Raw genomic sequence first — 27,097 nt, 5'->3', positions numbered from 1 at the left:
CTCACCTGCAGAGAGAGGGAAGGCTGGGTGAGCTCCAGGCTGGATGGAAAAGGGAGGCCAAGGAGGAAGGTGGCACACATTGATTCCCTTGGAGCATGCCAGAAGAGAAATAAACCTCCTTCATTCTTCGACTTCAAAATGCTGGGTGAGGGGAGGGAGTAGGGGCTTAGAAAAAGAGAAGGCTTGGCAAGGGCTAGGAACCTGGTGACACAGTCCTTAACGTGCTTGACTGCTAACTTAAAGATCAGTGGTTTGAAACCACCAATCGCTCCGCGGGAGAAAGATGTGGCAGTGTGCTTCTGTAGAGATTTACAGCCTTGGAAACCCTATGGGGTCACTATGGGTCAGAATCGACTTGACTGCAGTGGGTTTGGTTGGGCAAGGGCTAGGGCAGTGTGGTGGTAGGGAAAATCCACTAGCTTTTAAGTTAGGATCTTCTGGCTTTGCTGCTGTGAAATCTAGGCCTCTGTTTCCTTATCTGTAAAACAGGGGTACTTGATAGCAGCTTCAGGGAATTGTTGTCAGAGTAAAATGTGGCGATGTTTGTGAAAGCACTTTGCATGACTGTACAAATGTAAGGGGTGCTTATTAGTAGAGCAGAGATATTATATCCCTTCAGCCTGAAGGGGAAGAGCTCCTGCCTCCTACACAGTGCTTTGTGATAAGCAGTGGTTAGCGGAGTCCCCCAATATTAATAGCTATAACAGTAAGCATTGATGGAGCACCCAGTATATGCTGGGCACTAAGCATTTACATACATTTGCTCGTTGGGTATCTCATTTAACCCTCACAACAACGGTATACAGTAAGCACTATTATTACCTCCATTTTGCAGATGAGGAGACTGAGGCCTAGAGAGTTTTAATGACCTGCCGAGGGTGACACAGCTAGTGAGAAGCTGAACCACAGTTCAAATCCAGTCAGCGTGACCCCAGAATCAGATCTGCATGACTGGGCATGCTTCCCCAGGACCTAGGTGGGGGACTCACAGAGTTCAGGATTTCTTATGGGAGGAAACTCAAACGTTTCTACTTGAGGCAGCCTCCCTGGAGGTCTTGGTCATGTCCAAAAAGTTTCAGTGGCCATTTCCCAGGGTAGCCCCAGGACCTTTCTCCAACCTGCAAGCTCCTAGCCATTGAAACTTCCTGGGACCGAGGAGTCGGTTCTCCTTCGAGTTGATGGCTTTTCTCCCTCAGCCTCTTTGTCTTGGGACAGAGGGTCAGTTTGCAGATGCTTCTGAACCAGTAGTATTTTCTCTAACCGAAGGCTTAGAAAAGCATTGTTTATAATAACTTAGGATTCCCAAAGCCTAGTTAATTAAACTTAAACAATAACCACAACCTTAAAGCAACTTTATTAAACGGAACATAATGAATAGTAAATTCTATGAACATCTTTTGAAATTTACTTCGGCATCTCGTTGGTTCATACGCTAACATTTCCCCCTGTTTGTAACCAAGGTGCATACATTGTATTGCCTTCTGCTTTTTATCCCTTAATGTGATTTCCTTTGAGTTTTCATATATTGACACAATGTACGTCCTTGTCATTTTTAATAGCTATGTAGCTTTCTGTGGTGTTAAAATCTATCAGAGCCATTCCTTTGTAGTTGAGCTAGAGAAAGAGTCCAAGGCCAGGTCTGGCTTCCTTCATGAATTTTATCATCATCTGTTTTCATAGTTGCTATCATTATTAAGGTGCTCCTGCCACCTGGCTCCTTTGCATGGGTTAGGCAGACCCTTTGTAGGTTTGATTTTGGCCGATGTCCTTTTTAGTGTGTGTCTTTTTGTCTTGCTTAGAATTTGGATAGATAAGATCATGTAAAGTCTGAGAAAGAAGCTAAGTAGTAGTGAAGAATTATTCTGTTTTAAGTGACAGAGACCCTACTAGCTTAAGAAAAGTAAAAAAGGAATGTATTGGTTTATAGGATAAAATACAGAAAGGGCAGGGATATATCCAGGGGCTGAATGTGAAACAGGACGTCATCTCTCTCTCCTTGTCTCTTGTTCCTGCTTCTCTTTGCAGACTAGCTGCATGTTTATTCTTATCATGACCAGGAGTCTAGAACTGTGTATATCTGGGCTCTCATCCATGGTGTCTCATAACCAAGGAGAGAAGGATGTTCTTCTTTGCCTGTGCATTAGGAAAACCTCAGAGAAGGACCCTGATTGGTCTAGCTTGTGTTGTTTCCTTATCCTTCGACCAGTCAGTGTGGCAGGAAAATGGAGTTCTGTGATTGGCCCAGCCTGGACCACGTGCTCACCCTGTGGTCCACGAGGAGGAGTACTGATTGGCAACCTTTATTGGAAGTACCTGGCGAGAGAAAGAGAAATCCCCTTCCTCTGCTCCATGCCCATGGGAGCTGTGGTTCTGGGCAGAAAAATAATAAGAATCCACTGTACAGTTAAAGAATAAACAACAGGGAAAGAAGCCAAGTTGATTCTTGATTTCATGGAACAACTGGTGGTAGTTGTCTGGAGGAGGCAGGAAAGGACCAGGCTGTCTACAGTGAGCCCTGGAGGTGTCAGCAAGTAGCCATGTGGGTGAAATCCATTTTCCCTTTTTTTGGTGTCACATAACATTGAACTCAACTAAGCCCTGCACTGCTGGAGGGGACCTCAGAAAGCCATTCCACAGGTACTTGGGTCTATTAAAACCATTTTCTCTGCATTTCCATAAATTGTCTGTGAAGCCCATCATGAGTAATTTGCGCTTCTTGGGAGCCCTCTTCTCTCTCTATGAAATATGCAAGTGCCCTGTTCATTTGCACTAGGCAGTGCTGGTGGCTGTCCCTGGAAGTTACCGTTAGCAGTGGTGGGTCGTGGCAGCAGAGAGCGGGAGAAGAAATCCTGTCCTCTTTGGTAGGTGCTTGCCCTGATGTGGGGTGTATGTGACCTTGCGACCTAGTCTCTCTGAGCTATAGTGTCCTCATTGTGGACTGTTTTTACTTTGTGGGATTGTTTTGAAAATTAAATGAGATAGCAGCATCTGACACATAGTAGGTCCTCAATCAGTGTTAGTTTCCTTTCTCCTTCCTCCACTTCTATAACCAGTAGAAACCAGTTGTTCTCTGTGGCAGCGGCATCACAGGTATAGCCTGATGAATGGGAACTTTGAGAAGTTTACAAGAGCTTCAGGCCACAAAGCCAGGCAGTGGAAAGTTTTGGAGTTCTGTAGGAGAAGTCTCATCCCTGAGAAACCTAGGTCAGATTAATTTGGGAAAGCATATACATTTGGGAAGGTGTTTATAACCTGGACTGTCATGGATTGATTTGTGTCCCCCCCAAATTTGTGTCAACTTTGGTAGGCCACGATTCCCAGTATTGTGCAATTGTCCTCCATTTTGTGATCTGATGTAATTATGTGTTGTTAGTCCTAGCCTGTATGCCTGTGGTTATGGTCCCATTTGGGATTGAGTTGTCTATTAATGAGGCATGATCAGGTTATGTTAATGAGGATTAGGGTGGGTTTGTGCCACCCTTGCTCGAGTCACACCTTTTATCTTACAAGAGATAAAAGGAGACAGAAGTGAGCAGAGAGAGAAGGGACCTCCTACCACCAAGAAAGAAGAGCCAGGAGCAGAGCATCCTTTGGACCCAGGGTCCCTGCACTGAGAAACTACAAGACCGAGGGAGGATTGATGACATGGACCTTCCCCCTGGGCTGACAGAGACAGAAAACCTTCCCTTGGAGCTAGCACCCTGAATTTGGACTTCTAGCCTCCTAAACTGTGAGAGAATACATTTCTGTTTGTTAAAGCCACCCACTTGTGGTGTTTCTGTTATAGCAGCACTAGATGACTAAGACATGGACCAAGGGAGGATCTCATTGATAACGGATGTTTGTACTTTCTCTTGGTTAAGATGAAAGCATAGCACTGAGACACATGTATCCTAGTGTAATTGTGTGTCTGTGTGGGGATAGGGGCATGTGTGTGTGTATGTGTACTCTTTGTCATGTAGGCGTGAGCCTTCTTGGGCTATGGCCTGAAGCTTTAGTTTCTTTCCATTGCTAGGCTAGCCATATGGTAGTGATATTTAAAGCTGAGACAAGGAATGAGCTGTAAAGGATATCTGCCACCCCAGCTCTGAAATATGTGCCATCCATGCAGAGGTCCTCAAACTTTAGTGTACCTCAGAATCACCTGGAGGGCTTGTAACAGCACAGATTGCTGGGTCCCACCCCTTGAGTTTCAGATCTTGTTTGTCTAGGGTGGGGCATGGAGAATTTGCACTTCTAACAAGTGCCCAGGTGATGCTGATGCTGTTGGTTTGTGGCTCACGCTTTGAGAACCACCGATCCCCCATCCGGATGATTTAGGAAGTCCACTTGTCCCATCTGGATAATTTCTGCTTGTGTGGGTTGGTTTCTGAACACCCAGCTTGACTTTATTTCCCTTTACTGGGTGCACATTTACCCATTAAATAGGGTTGCCAGATTTAACAACTAAGAATAGAATCTGTCCAGTTAAATTTGAATTTCAGTTAAGCAACGAAATATTTTTTAGTATAGACCAGAACCCATTGCCGTCCAGTCAATTCCAACTCATAGCGGCCCTATAGGTCAGAGTAGAACTGCCCATAGGGTTTATGGAAACAGACTGCCACATCTTTCTCCCGTGGAGCGGCTAGTGGGTTTGAACTGCCGACCTTTCAGTTAGAAGATGAGCACTTAACCATTGCGCCACCAGGGCTCCTCTTTTGGACGTACACTAGATTGGTTTGGGAAACATGATTAATGTCACTAAACTATACATGTGAAGATTGAAATGGCAAATATTTGTTACCTATATATTTACCACAATAAAAAAATATTTTGTTTGCTGTTTATCTGAAATTCAAATGTAGCTGGTTGTCTGGTATTTAAGCTGGTAACCCTGTCATCAAATTGGAGATCTCTCCCTCGCCTGCTGCTTGGCTTTGATTGAATAGGCTACAGCTGCTGAGGAAACAAGCGCAGAAAGGATTTGTGTTTTTCAGACAGATCCACCTGCTGCCTTGAGCTCATTTGGCAGTCTTCAGTGGATCTCTGGCTGAAATGGACTTGGCTTGTGTTCATTTTGCTTCTCTTGCTGGCTCTCTGTTTTTCTATCTCTGTCTGTCTGTCACTCTCATACTTTCTTTTATGCCATCTCTCTTACGGGGGCTCTTAAAGGCAGAAAGTTGAGATGTGGTGGGGTTGATCCAGGAAAAGGCTGTTCCTGGCAGGAAGAATGGAGTCCAAGAAACCTGTGAACTCACGGCATATGCAGGGAAAGAGTGACATCTGGCCTAGAGATTATGCAGAGATTACCAGCTGGCTCATCATGTATTATAAAAAGGATAACATTTGCCTTGGAGACTGTTACATACCGGGGCTGGGGCTGGGAGTGCTCACTCGGCTGGTTCATGTCAGGGTTGGAGTTGGAACTTGTCACAGACTTGAAGGAAGTTGACACGACTTGGTCTGTGATGCTGACAGGGGAAGCCCCGCAGCCGTGGACTTTATTATGTATTGAGGGGCGGAGAGAAAACTGAGCAATCAAAGACCTCGTGGTGACTTGGACATAGCATCCTCCTAAACGGCGGCATTTGTTACCTTCACTTGCCAAGGCTGCCTTGATGCTAGAGTGGAGCAATGGAAGAACAGAAGGCTTAGCTGCTTCTCTTCTCTTCACCCTTCCCCTCTGCTGTCTGCTGGTCTCAGGCCGACTCCCCCTACCCCTTGGCGCTGAATAGAGTTTCCTCTCCTGAGGCCCTGGCACCGATAGGGCCTGCTGCTGGAGGAAGTAGGCCACAGCCGCACAGGAGTGATGGTGCTTTACCCAGCAGTCACCCCAGGGCCTGGCAAAGGGGCTTGGGAATGCTGCCTGGCTTCGAGGGCCTGTGCTTCTCTTCCTGCGGCGTGGAGAGGAGCGTGGGGTAAGGAGGTCATTGTTTGCCGAGGGTCCACCAGGCTGACCCCTGAGCCTGTCAGTGAGGGGGAGGGGGAAGCCATCTCTCCGTGATATGATCACATTGCCCTGTGTGGGACCCAGGCCCACCTGGGCAGGGCAAGCAGGTATTTTTTTCCTTCCAGTATCAGACACCAAAGAAAGCTGTTTCCTGCTTGCACGTGCAGATGGCAGGCACAGGGTACGGGATGAGAAGTCTTGGTAGAAAAGGCAGATAAGGACGATGCCTCCTATCTGTCCCTGGCGTCTGCTGTTTCCCAGCTCTCTCACAGCCACTATCTGGCTTGCTCTTCATCACATCCCTGTGAGGGAGATAGACCTGTGCAGCTCTCCCCATTCGATGACTGGGGACACTGAGCCCCAGAGACAAGGCAGGCTTGCCCCAGGTCGCACAGCCAGCGGGCAAGACAGAGCACGGGCTCTCTGACCACGTGGCAGACACTTGCTGACCTTGTGAGCAGCTGGACACTGCTCGCCTCCCCTCAGTCCTGAGGATCCTACCGTCCACCTCCACCTGGCTTCTGAACTCTTTCACCTTCTGTTTCCTGACCTGCTTCCTCTGTTCTCCCCTCTCCTCCAGATTGCCTTGCCTCTCTTTGTGGGTCATTAGGGAAATATTTTGGAATCCCCAAAGGGCCTTTGCATTAGAAAACCATATTTTCCTCATTCACCCTTTCTCCAGCCTGTGGGGCCCCATGACATTCAGAGAGGCTTGATGGATGGTGAGGCCAGTGTGGATCCATGGATCCAAGTCCAGTGATCGGAGACTAACCCTGCAGCAGGGAAGCGAGGCGCCCTGTGCACTGAGCTGGGGCTGGAGCCATCTGGGAGTCTCCTAACACCTGCAGATAGAGCCCAGGCCCTCGAGTCTGCTGTACTAGACGGTGTGTGCTTCTCAGGCAGACAAACCAACAGTGGCTTTTCACTCATGCCATGATCCCTGGGGTGGCAGGCACACTGCTCTGACCCTATTCCTTGGGGTTTCCTTTCTGGGTTTGCATTGGCATGCATGCCATTCCCATCCTTAGTCTGTCAGTCACATGGTAGGGGCTCAGTACATATTTGAGGAATGGATGAATGGGTGTCTACCACCTCATCCCTTTCCAAAGGGACTGTGGAGGATATGAATGAGGAAATAAATAGAGTCTTCCACTCTAGGAACATCTGTTCAAGTAGGAGAGACCAAACAGGGCAGTATCAGGAAGTCCCTGTGCAGTTGTTAAATTGCCTGGTTCAGACTGTATGTGTAGCTGGAATACAGAGATGGGAGAAATCAGTGTGGTGAGAGGGTGGTTAGACAGGGCTTCATGGGGAAGGGACTGGAGGGACTGGGACTGAAGGTGGGCCTTGGAGAGGCGTGAGAGAGAGGAGGGCTGTACATGTGATCATACGGCATTGGAATGGACTCCTATTTTTCAACGAAGAGATGGTATTTGGAAGCTGTTTGGAGGGAGACGATGCTAACTCGTGGCTTTGCTCATAATCTCTCTGCCTTCTTGCGTCACATTCTGCAGGAGCTCAGTTCTGGCTTTACGCTGCTTATCTGCAGCCTCCCTCAGTGTTGGGGCCTGACTGTATCCCTTTGGCTCCTTCTGGAGGTGGACAGTTGGCCAAAATGAACAATGAGGGTTCTGAAGGTGTTTAGGGATTTTTTGCTTTGTTTTGTTGTGCCTCTAAATGCCGTCTACTCATTAGAGTGTCTCAGCCCACCCCTCAGGTCTCTGGAGGTCTGGGAATTGGGCAGAGTCCCCCCCCCATCCTTGCTTTCACTGCACCTTCTTAATTCCCGAATGACCCGTCCTTGGTCCTTCTGCTGTCTCTCATTTGCACACACGAGGCTGGGTTGGAGAGTGGGCAAGACACTGGTTTGTGCCACACGAGACCAAGTTTTATTCTACAGGAGGTGAAGGCTTGGTTGGAAACGCTGCTTTTCCCTGTTTTTGGCCTTACAGGTGAGAAGGTAGAGGGTGCGTTTATGAGGTGAAGGAAGGGAGAGCACAATTGCAGATTTCCTTCTCTTTTCTATGAAAGGCAAAATTAATTTTACAGAGGTTCAGAATGTTGGACTCTGAAAGGACCTTTAAAGTCCTCTACACCCACCTGTTGCCTAGAAGCAGTGGGACCTGACAGGAAGGGCATCTACTTTGTTGTTGGAAGTCCTGAGTTTGAGTCCTGGCTTCACTGCTAAGTAGCTCTGTGATCTTGGGAAGGTCATTTAGCTCCTCTAAGGCTCAGCTTCCTCATCTGAAAAATGGGTTAATAATAACAACAGCCCATTAGATCTCACAGAGACTATGTCAGGATTAAGTGATAAAAGACGGATGTGAAAGTACCTTTTAAACTGTAAACAAAGAGTATTTTTTATTAATTTTATAAATAAGAACATTAAATCTCAGAATATCAAGGGACTCTCCCAAGGTCACCCGGCGAGTTAGGGGCAGAGCTGGATTGAGAACTCCTGTCTCCCGACTCTTAGTTTGGTGCTCACGGTCTTACATCTCCTGTGCCTTGCTGCTTTCTCAGGCTGAAGGAACCTGGGACACATGAGGCCTCCTTGGGGTGGAATCCTTCTAGAGGGCTTCCACCCTCTTGCAGATCTCCATTCCCTAGGACCATGGGCCTGCAGGAAAACCAGAATTTTTCTGATGGTGAGGGGACAAAGTAGGAGTCTGGTGGGGTACACTCCAGAATCTTCCCTCATGCCTGCTTTGTGGGCATTCCTCTCTCAGCAAGTACCAGATTCCTTCCCGTGGAAAGCCTTTGTTCTCTCTCCTTTCTCAGGCTTTCCCAATCTCTCAATCTTTGGCTTATCTCTCTCTGGCAAAATGAGTCCTTTAGCCTTGGTTCTATCAAACAGGGAGAGAAAGAAAACAGTTTGGGAGATTTTTCCCTGGGTCCTGAGAAGTTGTTTCAGTTGCCCTAGTCTTTTAGAGAAACTTTACCTTTGCCCAGGGAACAAGCCAGTCCCTGCTGGCAGAAAATATCAGTTATTATGCAAATAGATGGAGCCACTTTCGAGGGGATTGGTCAGTTTAGTCCAGTGAGGGGATTGGTCAGTCTACTATACAAATAGGGTGCATAAAATTCTCCCAATATGATTGAGCCACTTGCCTATATAAGTAGCCATTCCACAGAGTTTGTCGGGGGGACCTCATTACCAGTAAGAAGAAGAGCCTGGAGCAGAGTGCATCCTTTGGGCCTGGGATCCTTGCACTGAGAACCTCCTAGACCCAGGAGATGGAGAGAGCTGTAACATTGGAGATGGCACAAGATGGCGAGAAGTGGCAGCAAGCGCAGTGGAGTCCAGTGGCAGAGAAATGGCGACAGCAGAACCAGGAGACCGGCGCAAGATGTCACTGTGGGCTTCCCAGCTCACGGAGAGAGGTGGCTACAGTGGGCTTGCCGACCCACGGAGCAAGAGTGCTGAACCCCTTCAGGCAGGAGGCTTTCTGGTGCAGTAGGGTGCCTCAGGGCACTTGTCGGTAGAGCTAACGGAGCTTGCCAGTTCAGACAGCAAGAGAGTTGAGGGCCTTCAGGCAAGAGACTTTCTGGCGAAGTAGGGTGCCTCTGGGCACTTCTCAGGGAGCCAAAAGAGCCGTAGCACTTGCTCGTGTAGGGCAGGGACTAAGAGGAGGCCTGTCCTAAAGGCGGAGAGGAGGCTTGTCCTGAGGGGATGTGCATGGCTGAGAGAGAGAGAGAGAGAAAGCTGTCCTACACTAAAGAAGGGAAGGATGTGCCCTTCACTTTGGAGGATCCTTCCAGACCTTGCCTATGTGCTTCCTGACATTGATCCTATTCCTGTTACTTACATATTAATCCTGATCCCATGTTACTTCTCTAATAAACCATATAACTGATTATGGTCTGTGAGTTCTGTGTAGCCACTGCAATGAATTATCAAACCCAGCAGAGAAGCAGAGAGTGCCGTGGGGAGGACGGCTGGTGTCAGAATTGGTAAAGGTTGGAGAGTGGAGGTATGTCTAACCTCTGCCTCATAGGAATCAGCTTTGGGCTGATCCTGATGGTGATTCTCATTTCCCCTGAAGTTAGACGAGGTCTGACACTACCACTACCACTACCACATTGCACCTGTTGCTTTCTCAAATGAGGCAAAGTTCCAGTGGAGAACTAGGGGGAGCTGACTTTGTAGTTAACTTTGGGCTTTTCCACCATGGGTGTTGCCTACAGGGGCCTTGGTTTTTATGCTCTTGGGACATCTTTATGGTGTGGAAAGAGTACAGGCAAGGGAGTCAGATGACCTGGGTTTTGGTCCTTCTCTGTGGATAGCCCGTTGAGTTATCATAGAGTTCTCACTGAGCACATATTTATTGAGGTGATACTATGTGCCAAATATTGGGAAAATATCCGTGAGTAAGATCTTAGTACTTGCTTCTTGAAGCTGCTGTTAGACATAAATGCTGAGATACATGAGGAACTCTTGGCAAAGGGCGCTAACCTATAAGGGGTGATTATTATTGTTATTTGACATGGTGGAGAGGGGTAGCATCCTGCCCCTACCCAGGTTGATGGTAACAGTCTGTGTGCAAGGGGCACTAGGAAGAAGGGATTGCCATGCGTATTAGACTTGGGTGCCCTGTGATCCATGTAACCCTCCATGTCTAGGCTGTGTGCTGGGGGCTGGGGTGACAAATCTGAGTCTGACACTGTCTGCCATCAAGCAGCTCATTGTCTAGTGAGGGGCACAGAGCTGTGAACAAGTCATTATGAGGCAGCATTATAGGTATCAATGTGGAGGAATGGATGACAGAGTGTTACGGGCTCTTAAGAAGAAAAGACTAATTCTGCCTGGGTGGGATTGGGGAAGATGGCAGAAGGGTGACAGGTGCCGGAAGGATCCCCTTGCCCATAGGGATGTCTCATACCAGGGGAACTCTTCTTTTACCTTCCTGGGGGCTAGTTCCTTTGACCCTCAGACGGATCCTATGAGGTAGCTGGGGCTGGTATTATTAAACTCATTTTACTGATGAGAAGAGTGATGTGTTGAAAGACTTGGGCAAGGTCATCCCAGAAGTGTGACCAAGCAGAGGGTGGAGTCCACTTCCCTGCCTTGTTTCCAGGTATCTCTGCAAACCTGCCCTGAATCCTTTTTATGTTCTTTTGACTAAAAGATGCATTTTGAGTGAGGTGTTTCCATGCCTTTGAGTCCTTTTCGCCAGTCAGTCTGTGGATATTTCTTAAGCCTCACAGTGTGCCTAGCACTGTATCCCTAAAGAGCTCACGGCTTGGTAGGAGAGCCAAGGTGCTTGTCCTCCCAAGACTTGGTTACCCCCACTCTCCCTTTCCCCTTCCTGGCTTCCTGTCACCCTTGGAAGCTGCAGAGGGAAGATACTGTGCCCCTGGATGCGTGGAGAAGGGCAGGAAAGCCGCCAGACTCAACTTCTGTTTTCTGCTTTGGGTCTTCTCCCTGACATCAGGTCCCGGCTGGCAGACTTCCACGCCAATTGTCGAGCCTCCTACCAGACACTCACCAGCTGCCCTGCGGACAATTACCAGGCGTGTCTGGGCTCCTACGCTGGCATGATAGGTAAGCATTCTCCCTGTGTGCCTAGGGTCACAGTGGCTCTTTGCTGCCTATGTCTCAGTGGGACAGAGCCACGGCCCAGCTTGGGGCCAGCATATGGAGGCAGCCTGAGCTTGCCCTTGGCTCTGCCTCAGATTCAGATAGAACTCCAACGGGAAACCAGAGGATAGGCTAGATCTTTATTGAGGAGTAGGATCCCAGCTTTTTATAATAGGGGCAGGAGGGCCCTAGAGGCCTTAGAAGGCTTTTGAAATAATAACAAAATCTAACATTTATTGCATGGTCGTGACATTCTAGGTTCTGCATTAAGCAGTTTACATGGGCTGTCTTATTTAATTCTTACAACAGCTCTTATTGATATCTCCATTTTATAGACGAGGAAAATGAGGCTTAGAGAAGTTGAATAACTTGCCATAACAGTTTATATAGCTAGGAAATGTTTGCACTGGGACCCAAACCAGGATGTGAGCCTAAGTCTCCCAGGCTCCAGAACACACTCTCTTCTTTTTAGCAAAGGAGAAAGCAAGGGTGCATGCTCTAGAAGAGGGCTCTTGAGTATCTTCTCTGTCTTCCTAGTGATAAGGAACCCAGCATTCTCTCTGCCTCTGTCCCCTCTGTCCCCTGCTGCCCTTTATGGTCATTGGGATAGTAATGCTCAGAGTTAGGATTGTGAGTTGAGATGTCACTGTATTTGGGGTGCAGAGGGTATATGGGGGCCCAAAGGGAAAAACTGACTGCTCCTCTCTGCTTTCCCTCCCATTTTCTCCCTGCCCAGGATTTGACATGACACCCAACTACGTGGACTCCAACCCCACTGGCATTGTGGTGTCCCCCTGGTGCAGTTGTCGTGGGAGTGGCAACATGGAGGAGGAGTGTGAGAAGTTCCTCAGGGACTTCACTGAGAACCCATGCCTCCGTAAGTCCTGGAATGTTCTCCCCATCCCCAGAAGCCACTCACTCCCCTCCTGCTCCAGGAGAGACCCTAGAAGTCTAGTCATAGCCCTAGTCATTCCCTTCTTCTTCCATTGGGATGGCCAGTGATATATACATATGATATATATATATGGTTTCTCTACCATATGTGTTGCCCACAGGGATCTTGGTTTTTGTGCTCTTGGAGATTTGCACCAGAACTCTCACTATGCCAGCCTCAGTGTACCACTAGGCCTTAAACCTCTGTAAAATCTTCTGTTTCTGGCTGAAGATTTCTGGTCTGTTAATCGTGAGAGCTTCAGCCCTCTCATGACGGTGTCTCACGTCTCCCTTTAAGGAATCTCTTTCGCTTTGGAGTTGGTGATGTTCTTTTCAAGTCATCAAGCTCCTAATGCAAAGTCTAGAGAGAGAGAGAGGTTAGCTACAGTCGAGCTGTGTCTGTCTTTGATCTTTCCAGTCTGACATTCATTGCTACCTCTTCGTTGCTGAAGACCTCTTCCCTCTTTTCTTACCCCCTTTCTTCTTCCTGCCCAGCTGTCTATCCTTCCTTTCTGTATGGCACTGAGGATTCAGAGATATAAGTTACAATCCCTGTCAGTCTGATTGAGGTAAGCCATCAGGAGGCCAGCCAGCAGTCACAGTATGGGGCAAGCAGTGCTAGAGTGGAGGTCTGTGCAGGGTGCCTCAGGAACCAGGGTGGGGATGACCAGGTCAGCCTGGAGGAGGGAGGCTCTGCACTGGCATGCGCATTTCCCAGAGGAGTATCCATTGATGGATAGTTGGGCATTGATCAACAGTTGAAGAGGCAGGAAGGGCAGTCTAGTCCACCATGAGCAGAGTACAGGGCTCCACAGAAAACCAGGGTAGATCGAGGGAACTGCACACCATTCAGCCTTGCTATAGCATTGAAGAGGATCATAGTGAGAGCTACCTGGACAGATAGAGTGAGTCCTCATGAAGGGCCTTGCAGACCGGAGGAAGTTTGGATTTTATGTTCTGCAGGTGGCGGTGGTGGGGGCGTAGGGGTCAATGGAGGGATTTAAGCAGGTGGTGTTTGGATAAGATCTCTATTTCAGAAAGCTCACCGTGGTTGTAGTGTGGAGGGGGTGGAGGATGGGGATGTGAGTCTGACAAGTAACCCAACACAGAGAGTCCAGTCAGAGGCTGTTGTAGCTGTTTTTGGTACAGGACAGTGAAGACTGTGAGCCAGAGCTGTGGGGAGAAGGATGGTGAAGAGAGATGGGGTGGATAGTAGGCTCCATTGACTGCAAGTCAGTGGTTAGTGAGGTATCATGGGTGACCTACAGGTTTCTGACTTGGATGACTTGGGTAGATAGAGATGACATCTTCAAGACTGGAAATACAAGGGGAGGGAGAAGCACTGTTGGAAATGGTAGGGAGAGATGCCGAGTTTAATTTTAGACATCATGAGTTGGAGGCGTGTATGGGACATGGAGGTAGAGATTTCTGTAGGCACATGGTCATAGGGTTGAGTCTTGGGGATGGTTTTGTCCAAGTGGTCAGATTATTTAGTCCTTAGTGAATTAGTGCTAAGGGCATGGGAGTGGGTGAGAGCACCACAAGTGTATGATGTGAAGAGGGCAGGGTTGAATTTGGGGCTGTTGGAATGCCAGCAGAGGATGGGAGCCTGCAGCAGGATGCATCTGAGGTGGCAAAGGAGTCAGCAGAATCTGTACCGACAGAGCTGGGGTTGGGGAAGGTCCTGAAGGAGGATGTGGTCTGCAGCATATGATGCCGTTGAGACGACGGCTCTCACCATCCTTGGGATGGCCTGCTCTTCCCTTCTGGGCTTTCCATTCCTTGCATCTTCTTCTTTTTCTCCTCCTTTTCTACATTCTTTACCACGTGCATTTCTTTCTATCCTAGTTTTTCTGTCGTTTTCAACCTTCCTCTTGCTATTTCCTTCTCTAGATGTGAGACCTTGGTAGGTACCTGAAAGGGAGCTTCAGCAAAGTTAAATTTGGCTGTGTTATACTCTGTCCCCAGTTTCTAGGCTGTTACAGGGAAGCTAGTGGTTGGAGTGGGGAGCAGGAGGAGACATGGTGGAGGTGGCCCCTGATTTCTCTGCATCTGTTTGCTCTCTTCCCTTCAACAGGGAATGCCATCCAGGCCTTTGGCAATGGCACAGATGTGAACCTGTCCCCTAAGAACCCCTCATTCCAGGCCACCCAGGCCCCTCGGGTGGAGAAGATTCCTTCTTTGCCAGATGACCTCAGTGATAGCACCAGCCTGGGGACCAGTGTCATCACCACCTGCACTTCCGTCCAGGTGAGGAGGCTTGGATCTGCAGCAAGTGAAATGGAGGCAGGGGCAGGCTGAGAGCCTAGAGGAGCACTGTCATACCAGAGGTAGGTGGGGGAAACTACTAACCTGGAGGCCAGGGAGTGAGCAAGGACCCAAGAGACATGGGAGAGCTGGTGGGGGTAGTTTTTCGTGTATGTATTAATTTCGGCCTGCATCTTGCAAGTGTTAAATGCCTGCCTATCACAGTATTATACTAGATACGGGGGGTACAAGAGAAACGTGATGGTTATTAACCATCTGCTAATCACCAGGTACTATGCTAGTAGACTCACCACCTATCTCATTTAATCCTCACAATAGTGAGTATTAGTATTCTTGTTTTACACACAGGAAACTGATCCAGGGAGGTTAGGTGACATACCCAAGGTCACACAGCTAATTAGTGCTAGATTTAGATTTCAAAACTACATATGGCTCCAAAGCCCATGGTGTTTGTTTGTTTGTCCATCCACCTGCCCTGTCCATCCATCCATCCATTTATCCACGCACCCACCCACTCATCCATCTATCCATCCATCCATCCATTCACCCACCCATCCAACATGTGTTACATACCTTACCTGTGCCGGGTGTTATTGTAGATACTAGGGATACATTGGTGAATGAGGCAGACACAGTCCTGGGTTTTATCGTCCTTATGGTCTTGTGGAGGGCCAGCAATTAAACAAGCCCTCAAAGAGGCATTCAGGTCCCTCCTGAGCACCCATTGCACTGTAGGCTCATGTGCTGGTGCCAGCCCTGGTCAGGGAAGCCCTCTTCCCACTTCCTCTCCCCTCCCTTGTGGGGTCCCCTGCTCTGTAACAGTTGACCTCCAAGTGCCCTCATGTAAGCCTAAGCTTGCAGCCTTTCTGTGCCCTGCTTCCCTCAATTAAGCTGGTCTCTCCTGATTTAGGGTGAGATGCCAGTGTCACCCTTGGGCAGCTTCTAATTACACTGAACATGCTTAAGTAGGTGCCAGCATGAAACCTGGGATCCTGCTCCACAGACAATCACCAGCTCAATTTCATGCTAGAGTGGTGGGCTGCTCGGCCTGTCAGGACTATGCCACCCGTCCGGTGACCATGTCAGCTCCTCAGAGTGGCTCACGTATCCTTCCGGGCCCCGGCAGCCTCCCCTATGTCACCCTTCTTCCCTCAGCCCCTCTGGGTGGGCTCACTTGGGGAGATGCTGACTCAGCAGCTACTAGCCCTTTCCCAAGGCCCTCACTGTGATTCATCGTGGGTGCAGAAAAGTTCACAGCCATGGCTTTGTGCCTGCCCTCCCCACCCACCCCCTTCAGTGCCTGGTGACTCTGCAGACCCATCTTTTTTCTTCTTTCCCTCAGCAGTTTGCTAAACTGTCACTCAGTTTTTTTTAGCCCCAGCCTGGTTTTCTGCAGACTTACTGTCTTGGGACTTGTCTTAATTTTGGTTCGTTTCCAGTGGAGACATTGGACGATCTGTATGTGAGATAATGTATGTGAAAGTGCTTTGTAAACTGAAAACCACTATACAAACATTAGGTTTTATTAACCCCTAGGGGTTGAGGAGGCTGCCTAGCAGGTGGCTCCCACAGGCTTGGTCATTCTGGGCCTATTAACCAAGTCACTCTGGGGCACTGTCTCTGTGGGCAGGACAGCCAGGGACAGCCATCCCAGGAGGAAAGGAAGAGAAACAGACCCTCAAAAGAGGGCCCTACCCACTGTCACTCCCCAGTTTCTTTTCCTACAGAAATGGAAGGGGAAGAGCCCTGATTGTGTCTTCATTAGCATCGTTTTAATGAGCACCAGCTTAGTGCCAGGCATCAGGAATGTAGAGTGAGTGAGCCCTAGTCTCTGCTCTCAGCTCATCTGGAGGCTGGTGGGGGTGCTTTGTCCCCTTCCTCATCTCCGCTAGCTTAGAGTTTCTCTGATTGAATGGGTCTGTGGTGTCTATTGTGGGGCCCTTGGGAATTATGGGAACCCATGGGAACTCATGACTACAGAAGGGAGTCCCAAGTGAGGGCAGAGACAGGAAGCTGAGGCCAAAATGGGAGGGAGGGTGGGAAAGGCTCTGTACACTGGGTACCCCTAGAGAGAGGCAAGATTATTTTACTTATCTTCGTCCTCCCTCCCTGCCCCTATCCATACTGCTTGGACCCTTGGGGAAGCTTTAGGGACCCCCTTCACTGACAAAGAGATGCTGCCAGCCTGGGACTCGTAGTCAGACTCCACAATCTCCGTATGGAATCTAGTGTCTAGAGATCTCCTTCTCAAACCCTAGGGACCTGAGACCTAGCAAGGGCAATAACTTGTCCACAGCCACATGACCAATTGGTGGCTGAGCAGGGCCAGGAACTCAGGCCTCCTGCCTCCCAGGACATTCTCTTCTGGCTGTACTGCGCTGCCCCCTCTTCCAATCTTCTCCCCCAGAGGACTTTCCTATGGCAGGGCAGGGCATTCCCACTGTGGGGCTGCTGAGCAGAGATGTGGGCATCTGTGGGCACCATAGAGAAGCCAGGAGCTGAGGACACCCCTGAGTAGCCCTGCGTCAGGGTCTGCTTGGTGGGCTATGCTGGTGTCTTTGATGCTGTTTTTTGTTCTGCCCTCATGCTTTCGCTCGTGGCTGTGGCTCCCTCCTAGAGTGGCCATGCCTGCCTAGGGCTCTATGGAACTTGGAGACGGCCAGGAAGGATCTGCAGAACGGTCTCTCCCAGGCCTTCTGGCCCGGCCCATATACTTGTGTGCATCCCCTTGTCTTTTCCCTCCTTCCCACTGATCCCCGGAGTGGGGGAATCTATAGAAGGCAGGTCAGTCTTGGAAAGTCATCCAAGGCCCTTTGTTTCTGAAGCCACAAGGCAGTCCTGTTTGTAGGGCCTCAGGGGTGGGGTCAGCAGGATGCTGGGTCCTTCCATTTGTTGGTCCCTCTCACTGAAATGCCTCTTTATCCCCTCCCTCCTGCCCCTCGCCCCACCTACCTCTCTGCCTGGTGAATCCTACTCAAATGTTATCATACTTTTGGTGTGATCTTCCCTGATCTCCTAGGCAAAGTTGCCTTTGGGCTGCCACTTTGCCTCATTGGAGCATTTGTCTCATGTGCTGTACTCTCCTGTACTAGGCGAGAGTCCCTCAAGAACAAGGGTCACATCTCACTGTTCTTTGTGACCCTGTATAACTAAGTGCACAGTGCCTGGCACTTGGTGTTGTTGTGGTTAGCTGCCTTCAAGTTGCCCCCTGACTCATGGCGATCCCATGCACAATGGAACGAAATGCTGTCTGGTCTTGTGTCATCTCCATGATTGGTTTCGGATTAGAGCATTCTGATTCATAGCTCTTGGTAGGTGGTCCATAAAAGTTGAGTGCAGGAATCCAGAGCCCCTAATTCATTTGATTTATTGGAACCTACTGCTCTCCGTTCTAGAGCAGGGTCTGTGTTATTGCTCTCAGGCAACTCTTTATTCAGCTTTTCTCCATCCCACAGATGTTTACTGGGTCCTCTGTGTGCGTGGTGAAGGAGTATTTCTGTCACAGATGTAGAAAGATTAGTTAGAAGGCTCTTTGGTAATATGACAGGGCCTGGACTAGGGTGTGCAGTGTGGCTGGGGAGGAACACTGGCAGGGGGTTAGTGCTTTTCCTGGGCATAGTGTTTCCAGCATCCTTGACATTCCCTTTGGGCTCAGAATGCTAATGTGCATGGTCCTCATCACGAGACGGATTGACACAGTAGCTGCAACAATGGGCTTAAGCACAACAACGATTGTGAGGATGGCGCAGGACGGGGCAGTGTTTCATTCTGTTGTATATAAGCTGTCTATGAATTGGAACTGACTCGATGGCACCAAACAACAACAACATGGCCCCAACAATTCAACTGAATTTCAGCTTTCCTGTGGCGCTCACTCAGTGGTGCTAGCAAGCCCTGGTAACGCATATTCTACTTTGCTCTCCTTGTCTCACTAGTCAATGTCTCCTCTCACCCTTGACACTGCCAGTCATGTCTTGGGGGTGTTAAAAATGACTTAGGAGAGGTTTCCACAAGACCCTCTCATCATAAGCCTGCAACAGATTCAGCAGCCTATCCCTCTCCGCCCTCATCCTGTCTGATCCCTTGATGAGCCTCTTACCTGTACACAACCCCATGGACATCAGGGCATGGGAACTGAAAGGCCAGTTGGTGCATTGGGATGTCTAGCAAGCATACATTTCTGATTTACAAATATGGCTTCCTAAAAGCTTTGAGAGACAATTGTTTGTAACTTGGAATGCATTCTTTCTTTCCTTCCTTCCCCTAGCTCTCTCATTCATTTATTCATCCATCCTTGCATTCATTCATTTATTCAACATAAATTATTATTGCATCGCTACTATATTCTAGGCACTGAGGCTAACAAGCTTAATAGCTGAGTACCCTGTCCTCATACAGGTAGGACAGGCAGCATTCAAGCTCAAGTAATTCTGAGGGAAAAAATGATTGGCACACCAAGAGGAACAGTAAAGTGTCATGGGGATCCACAGAAGGGAGGAACTGCTTTGGACTGGGAGTGGAAGTAAAGGACTCATGGACAAGGTAAAACCTGTTGCTAGGCATGAGAGAGTAGGCTAGGGCCATCCTTTTAAAAATGTCTCCCAGAGAGGCCCCTGTGCCCAGGGAGATGGAAGGAAATTACTGCCTTCCTTCTCTTCCTTTCCCACCTCTGACCCCACTCCACTTCCACAGTTCCCGGTTCACAGAGCCTTGCTGGTCTCACCCACATGCTAGTGACTAAGTCTGGTCTCTGCGGGAATATGTGGAGATGTGGAATTAGGGTTGGAGTGAGTGAGGATGCCGCAAGCAGAGAGCCAAGTGAGAGCAAAGGCATGGAATCAGGAGACTGTAGAGCATGTTGACTAGGGGTCTGCACACTATGGACTGCTGGCCAAATCTGACCCGCTGTCTGTTTCTATAAAGTTTTATTGGAACACAGCTACACCCTATTGTTTACATATTGCCTATGTGCTACAGGCAGAGTTGAGTAGTTTTAACAGAAACTGTATGACCAGCAAAGCCTAAAAAGATTTCCTGCCTGGCTCTTTACAGAAAAAGTTTGGCAATACCTGACGTAGAGGAGCAGCAAGTATGTACGTAGAGGAACACAAAGTGTATGTATGGGAAGGGGAGGGGATGGAAATGAAACCCGATGACTAGGTTGACATGGTGAATGCTGAGACGCCACGGAAGGCTTTTGAGCAGGAGTGTCATGATCAGAGCTGTGATTTAGGAAGATTAATCTGACAGCAGGTGGAGATTGGTTGACAAAGCAGAGAGGCTGGAGAGAGACAGGGAGACCTGTTAGGAGATGTGGAAGATAAGAAATGAGGGATTGAGCTAGGGTGTTGGGAAGGGAGGGGAGGAAGAGGTGTGAGTTACTGGAGTGAGTGCAGAAGGGATGACCCCGGTGACTGACTGTTGTGGCACAAGTGTGGGAGGAGTCCATGGGGACTCGAGGTTTGGGCGTGGGGTCGGAAACAGAAGCAGGGACACAGGAGAGAGATGACATTTCCTGCCATCAGTTTTCCCATATATACAACCCCAGACTTAGTCCCTAGCACCTGGGCCAGACTAGCAAGGCTCTGGGAACTGCCAGCCTGGGCTTTAAGGGTGGGATGGGGTCAGAGGTGGGCAAGGAAGAGGAGGAAGACAATTTCTTTCCAACTTCCTGGGAACAGGGGCCTCTCTGGGAGACATTTCTAAAAGGATGACCCTTTCCTTTGCCACTGTCCTGCCGTGTCTGTGCCCCTTCCCAGTTCACGTCTCCCAGTGCCACCTGCACAAGTGGGTTTTTTAGTGCTTCTGATGGTGCCCTGCAGGCCAGCCCAAGCAGCCAGCTCTCTCCAGAGTCCCTCGGCCCACCTCCAAGTCAGGGGGCTTTGCTGATTAGAAGCCCTGTTTCCTGCCATGCTAGCAGCCAAGGCTTGTTGCCTTTGGAATTGTGTTAATCCACAGACCCTGAATTTACGTCAGGGAAGAGAGGCTCAGAGTAGGGGCAGGGACAGGGGCTGGAGTAAGCCACACTCTGTTCCCCTAGACCGCTTCCATCAGCGTCCGAGAAAATCAGGGTGAGGTCAATGTCAAAGGCAGCCTTAAAGGGGGAGCATGGTCTCTGAGGACAGCCTGCAGCCTGAGGGGTTTTAGAGAAAGATGGTGCCTCTTCTCACCTCCTTCCATTCATTTGACTGGTGTGGATGTGATTGTGTGGATGTGTTTGTGTGGATGTGTGAGCCCCCAAGGACAGAGCTGTGACTTACTCATCTTTGAAACTCCTGGAGGAGGTGTGTGTGTATGTGTGTGTGTGTGTGTGTGTGTGTGGTGGCAGGGAGTTGGCAGTCCCTGAGTTAAGGGTGAGGGAGAGAGGAGGCAGTGATCTGGGAATGAAGGAGTGAATGTGAATGACCTTTTTCTCTCTTCCCAGCCTATGCTTTCAGGGATCATTTCTATAGTTCTTTGCACTTCCACCTTAAAACAAGGTCAACAAATGGCCAAATGTTGTGTGTGCAGGACTGGGCTAGGGGCTTCAGGCTTGCCTTCAGGGGAGGTGTCTGCTGTGTTTTCTGGAAATCAGGTGGAGGGGTGCCTGGGGCAGAGATTTCTGGCACTTAGCTTCCCTAGCTGTCACCTGCTGCGTAGTTGGCTGCAGGAGGCAGGTAGGGCACAGGAGGCTGCACCTGAGCCTTACTTTCTGGCCTGCAGGCCACCAGCTTACCTGGACTTCAGTTTGCAGCCTTCTCCCCTGTCCCTTCAAAGCTTTTCTCATAGGCCCTGCCATAGGATGCAAACTAAGTGTGGCTCTGCTTCCTGCCATGTGGAATTAATAAGCCCTTATGTTTGTATAGAGCTTTGCTATGCTAAATGCAATATCTCATTTAATTTTCACAGTTGGTCTGTGAGGTGAGTTTGTCCATCGAAGTTTTATAGATGAGGAAAATAAAACCAAAACTCCATTGCCGTCCAGTTGATTCTGACTCATAGTGACCCTATAGGACAGAGTGGAACTGCCCCATAGGGCTTCAAGGAGCACCTGGTAGATTTGAACTGCCACCTTTTGGTTAGCAGCTGAGCTCTTAACCACTGTGCCACCAGGGCTCCATAGATGAGGAAACTGAGGCTCCAATAGATGAAGTCACTTGACAGTCACAGAATGTCGTTGCAGGCAGGACCTTAGAGGTCATCCAGGTTAGTTGTTTTCTCAAACTGTATTTTTTTAAAGCAATAGAATCTTTTTTAAAAACAATTTTATGCATAACTCCAATATATGAAACAAAAATGGAGCTGCTTTGCTTGAAATGGGGGTGCAAACCTTGAATCCTCCCCTGGCTGGCTGCCTTGGCGATTATACATACCACCATGAGCAGTTACTGTCGAGTCGACTCTAACTCATGGCAACCCCATATGTGTCAAGAATATTTGCTCCATAGGATTTTCAGAGGCTGATTTTTTGGAAGTAGATGGCCAGGGCTTTCTTCCAAGGTGCTTTGGGTGGACTCACACCTCCAACCTTTCAGTTAGCAGCTGAGTGCATTAAACATTTGCACCACCCAGGGACTCCGATTATATATAAAGCTCCATATTTAGTGAGCAGTGTGGTGAGTTGGGGGGGCAGTAACAAACCTGCCATACCTGAAACAATTATAGCAAGAGATGATGCTGGGGGCCAGTAGGGCTGGGCTGTGTGATGCAGACCCCTGCAGGCCACAGGACAGCACAGAGCTTGCAGGATCTGTGAGGAGGGCAGAGAGCTGAGACTGAGTGAGGTCTGGTGAAGGGGAGAAGGGAGGGTAGTCAGATTGAAGATGATGACGGTAGTGCAGCCTCTAAGATGGGCATGGACGTGGGGAGTAGAATCCAGTTCTTAGGGCCTTAAGGCCTTATAGCACACACCCTTCTGCAGAGGGAAGCAGGTTGATAGGTGAGTTGGGCCGTATCTTGTCACCTGGAGAAACTGGTGCTGTGGTCTTGAGCAGGATCTTCATGATTCCACTCCTGCTGCACTAATCACTGTGGTCATATCTCCACCATCAGTGGTGACTGTGCTCTTGGCTGGGGTCTCTGTGTGACAGCTGGGGCCTTGTTTAGCTGACTAGATGACTTGGGCTGTAGATTGCCTATAATTTCCAAGGGATTATTGATATTTCTGGCTAAACACAGTGATTCAGGCATAATTTCTTGGGCTTTCCAGTTGTTGTCATGGCCAGAGCTTCACTGTAAGTGCCTTGGGAACTAAACCATTTGAAGCCACGATAGAAACACTGCATCCCCCAGCTAGTTCCCATGGATCACTGTTATTATGATAACAACAAAGGGCTGTTCTCATGCACACCCTCTGGCCCTCCATCCAAGTGGTTATTCCAGGGGCAGAGAACGATTGCACCAAGCCAGCTTTCTTTTCTCATTCCTCCCCTTGTCTACAAAGCTCGCAGGTGCTGCACATCTGTTTAGGAAAAGAATGGCCAACACCTGGCACGGTTGCCAGATGTCCACCTAACATGTCCCTGTGGCAGACATCACTAATCAATCACAGCTCTCTTCCCCACTGAGCCCAGATGAGGGCTCATCATCTTTCTCTATATAGCCCTCCAGTAGCCATGACAACTTAACTGGAACTGGCTCTCTGATGCCTTTTCTGATCTGTGGCATTCATTCATACATGCATGCATGCGTCTAGTAAAACGTTTACTCAGTTACTGTTGTGAGCTGGACACTGCTCAGTGCAAGGAAAAGAAGGCATGGTCCCTGCCTTTTGAGGAGCTCTGAATGAGGTAGATAGACATGTGAATAACTTATTAGTACAGAATGCCATGTGATGGACAGCAGAGTCTTCAATTATGTGCTCCAGGAGCCCAGAGGAGACAGAACCTAATTGCTGAGGGTGTTAGAAAAGGGCAGCGGCCCATTGGCCTGCATGGGAACTGAGTCAGCACTGTTCACTTCGTACCCTGTGCCTAGAAATGCTAGAGGTGGATGTCAGGGCCACAGCATGTTTGGTCTCATCTGAGTCAGTGGACAAAGCCTGGCCAGAGACCTGACCCCAGAGACCAGTCCTTACTGTGCCTTCTCTCCCACAGGAGCAGGGCCTGAAGGCCAATAACTCCAAAGAGTTAAGCATGTGCTTCACAGAGGTAAGTGAGGGCCAGAGTGGTGGGGCAAGGGAAGGGGTACAGGAGACTGGGCCAGAGGGGGCTGTTTCCCAGGTGAGTCTATGAGCCCCCAAATCTCACTGCAGGGCTGCTCCTAGCTGAGCTTCTGGCCCACCTGGATCTGGGCGGGACTCACGGTGTGGGAAGGCATGCAGGGGGTGGCAGGCTGCACCTGGGCCTTGGCGGTCTCCATGGGGAGATGCGAGTGGCTGCTCTGACCAGAGGCCTTCCCCTGCTTTCCTTACTGTTTAAGATATTTATTGAGCACCTACTCTGTGCTGGTTCCTATGATGTTTAGGAGATACAGACATGGAAAAAGACAGTCTCTTTAAGGAGCCCCCAGTACAGGAGTACAGATATGACTTATAGACCTAAGATAATAACTTAGATGAGAAGAAAAGGCATTGTCAGATTCTACAGAAGGAGAGAGAGGTCCAGAGAGAGATGTGCGAGGAAGGCTTCATGGAGGAGGAGGAATTTAAACAAAGCTAGGAGAAGGGAGAACCTGTTCTCTCTTTTCTCTGTTCTCAAGAAGCAGATTCTTGTGGACCCTGGGTTCTTCTCCTTCTTGAGATCCTTATCCACTGTCTCCACTCAGTGGGGCTCAGATCCTCTCCCTCATTTGGTCGAGTCAGCCCTAATGCGGAGCGAGATGAGCAGCCCATTTTCCTGGAGTCTGCTGGCCTGCCTCCTTGGGGCTTGGAGCCAGAAGGGATGGTATTCGCCCTCTAGTTCCTGCGTCTGCCCCAGCTCCATGGAAGCCTGACTCTACATTGAGAGGGCAAAGGAGAATCTCTCTGGGTAACAGAGAAGGCAGAAGCTTGAGGGAGTCCTGTTCTTTTTCTGGTCCCCGCCCTGCTGACTTGTTTTGTTTTGGTTTGTTGTCCTCTTTGTTTTCATCCTCCCCTTCTCTTGTGGACCCAGCTGACTACAAACATCATCCCAGGGAGTAACAAGGTGATAAAACCTAACTCAGGCCCCAGCAGAGCCAGACCGACGACTGCCTTGACCGCTCTCTCCTTGCTGATGCTGAAACTGGCGTTGTAGGTCCTGGGAACCTCGTTGGAAGATATCTGGAAGCTTCACAAACAGGAAACACCCGCCTGACAAAATGGAAACACACACAGACACACACACGCACACACGCGCTCACACACACCTTGCAAAAAAAGAATTTTTCTCCACCTTGTCTCTGAACTTGTCTCCTCCCAGGTTCCTTCTCTGGAGAAGTTTTTCTAAACCAAACAGACAAGCAGGCGGGCAGCCTGAGAGCAGGCACCCGAGGTCCCCAGACAAGGGAAACCCAGCACCGAGGAGGGCTAGAGGGTCCGGAAATGCTCCTCACTTTCTCCTGGTGGTTCCTGTCTGGACCTTCTGAAGCAAGAGATCAAGATATGACCCCTGTGGCCGAGGGGACTTGTGGCTGTGCCCGATGCAGGCTGGGACAGGACAGTTGCAGCTGCTTTCCTCAAGCTGCCCACTCTGGGGACTTGCTGGGGCTGGCAGAGGGGAGCGGTCAGCCGGGCTGCGAGATTGGCCATTGGGGGTTCCAGGTGGGCTCCTTCAGCACCTCCTCTTGGCTTCAAGGATAGAGTTGGTTTCACCCTCCTTTCTGCCCTCCCCAGGCCAGGCAGTGCAGCTCCTAGTGGGTCTGCGTCATTGTGTGGACCCCCATGGGTGCCTGTGGAGGGATGTGGCCATGGGCTCCCCATGACCATCGCATGAGGGGGCAGTTCCACCAAGGCTTGGGAGCTGTGCTTACCTGGGATATCCCCGCGGGGGAGGTAGCAAAACTTGGGCACCTGCTCAAGTGTGCCTCTTCCTTTCTTGGTGGCAAGAATTTTGAAATCAAAGACAAATGACAATTTGTTGGCTTTTTTGGTTGCTAGTGGGTCCATTTGGTGGGTCTCCTTCAGGGAGAGGGGCCACCGAGAGTGGCAGAGGAGACCACGGCCGGACGTGTACCTGGAGCAGTCTGGCCTCTCGAGTGGTTCTCTCTCTTCTCCTGCCTCCTCTTTTTCACTTTCTCTTTCCTCATTTCTGAGACATACATCAACTGTATGTACATAGCAAGGCTGCTTTCTCAACATATATGTATATACACATCCATATACATATATTGTGTGGTTTCCCCTTTCCTTTTTTTAAGAAAACTATCGGAATAATACCCCAACAGATGAGCGAAAATGTATTATTGTAAAGTTTATTTTTTTTAATAATGTTGTCTATAATGGAAGAAGAAAGGAGACTGACTCCCTTGTGTCGCTACTCCAGTCGGGCCCGCTGGGCTGTGGAAGGGAGTTACTGATCAGTATTCTCGCTTAACCAAGGCTCCAATAAATGTACTAGGAAGCAGTTTACCTACTGCCTCACTAAGGTTGTGCCTTTTTCCCCTCATTTGTTGTTGTTCTTGACTGAGTGCCACCTCTTGGCTGTTTACCTGGGGCCCCTGGAGTGCCGTAGGAAGTGTGTGTGTGTGTGTGTGTGTGTGCGTGCGTGCGTGTATAAACACACGTCTCCATCCTTGTGTCTGTGGGTATGGGTAGATGGAGCTCTGTTAGGAGACTGTTTTCACTTGGTGGATGTGAGGTTCCTGGCTGTGCTAAGCCTGCTGACCCATTCACTTATCTCCTTCCTGTCTCACCTCCCTCTCCTAATCGGTACAAATGCCCTTTGGTCCCAGGCTGAATGAGAATGAAAGCAGACATGGGGAGGGAGGAGGGGCACGACAGCTTGGTGACACACCTCTGGTATATTTTTGTTTTAAGGCTGCCTGGGTACCCTGGGGAGCCCTGTTGGTACAGTGGTTAAGTGTTCAGCTGCTGTCTAAAAGGTCGGCAGTTCAAATCCACCAGCTGCTTCTCGGAAACCATATGGCAGTTCTACTCTGCCCTATGGGGTTGCTATGAGTCGTAATCAACTCGATGGCCATAAGTTTTTTGGTTTGAGTGACCCTGGACCTGTTAGGTGTGGCATTTAGTCTTATCTAGATTGGCGGGGTATCTCTCACCCAGGACTCCTGGATTTATTTGAAGTGTGTGATTGTGAAAGCAGTGACCTAGTCTCTTGGGCCCCACGAAAAGGACAACTGTGTGTGTCCTGGGGTCAGGTCCCCAAACAGCAAAGATTTTTCTCTCTCCCCATCCTTTCCTTCCCTCTTCCTCCACTTGCCACCTACACTCCACCCAAACACTGGGCAGCCATATTCTCCCTGGGGAGGACCAGGAGGATGCTTGT

General features: G+C 49.4%; 1 protein-coding gene across 1 annotated transcript in view; it reads left to right on the top strand.

The window, feature by feature from the left end:
- The window catches only part of GFRA2 (GDNF family receptor alpha 2), a 101,593-nt gene extending 76,290 nt beyond the window's left edge, over positions 1 to 25,303 (top strand). Inside the window, exons 4-8 of the mRNA XM_023736674.1 lie at positions 11,368 to 11,477; positions 12,250 to 12,390; positions 14,524 to 14,696; positions 23,789 to 23,842; positions 24,785 to 25,303. Of these exons, the coding sequence (XP_023592442.1) occupies positions 11,368 to 11,477; positions 12,250 to 12,390; positions 14,524 to 14,696; positions 23,789 to 23,842; positions 24,785 to 24,907 (601 nt within the window). The 3' untranslated portion in view covers positions 24,908 to 25,303. The remainder of the gene's footprint in view (positions 1 to 11,367; positions 11,478 to 12,249; positions 12,391 to 14,523; positions 14,697 to 23,788; positions 23,843 to 24,784) is intronic.
- Positions 25,304 to 27,097: the final 1,794 nt, after the last annotated feature.

The sequence above is a fragment of the Trichechus manatus genome, unplaced genomic scaffold (genome assembly GCF_000243295.1).
Source record: "Trichechus manatus latirostris isolate Lorelei unplaced genomic scaffold, TriManLat1.0 scaffold00090, whole genome shotgun sequence".
NCBI classification, from domain to species: domain Eukaryota; kingdom Metazoa; phylum Chordata; class Mammalia; order Sirenia; family Trichechidae; genus Trichechus; species Trichechus manatus.
Note: the sequence above shows the minus strand (reverse complement) of the source record. Positions and strands in the feature narration are given on the sequence as shown.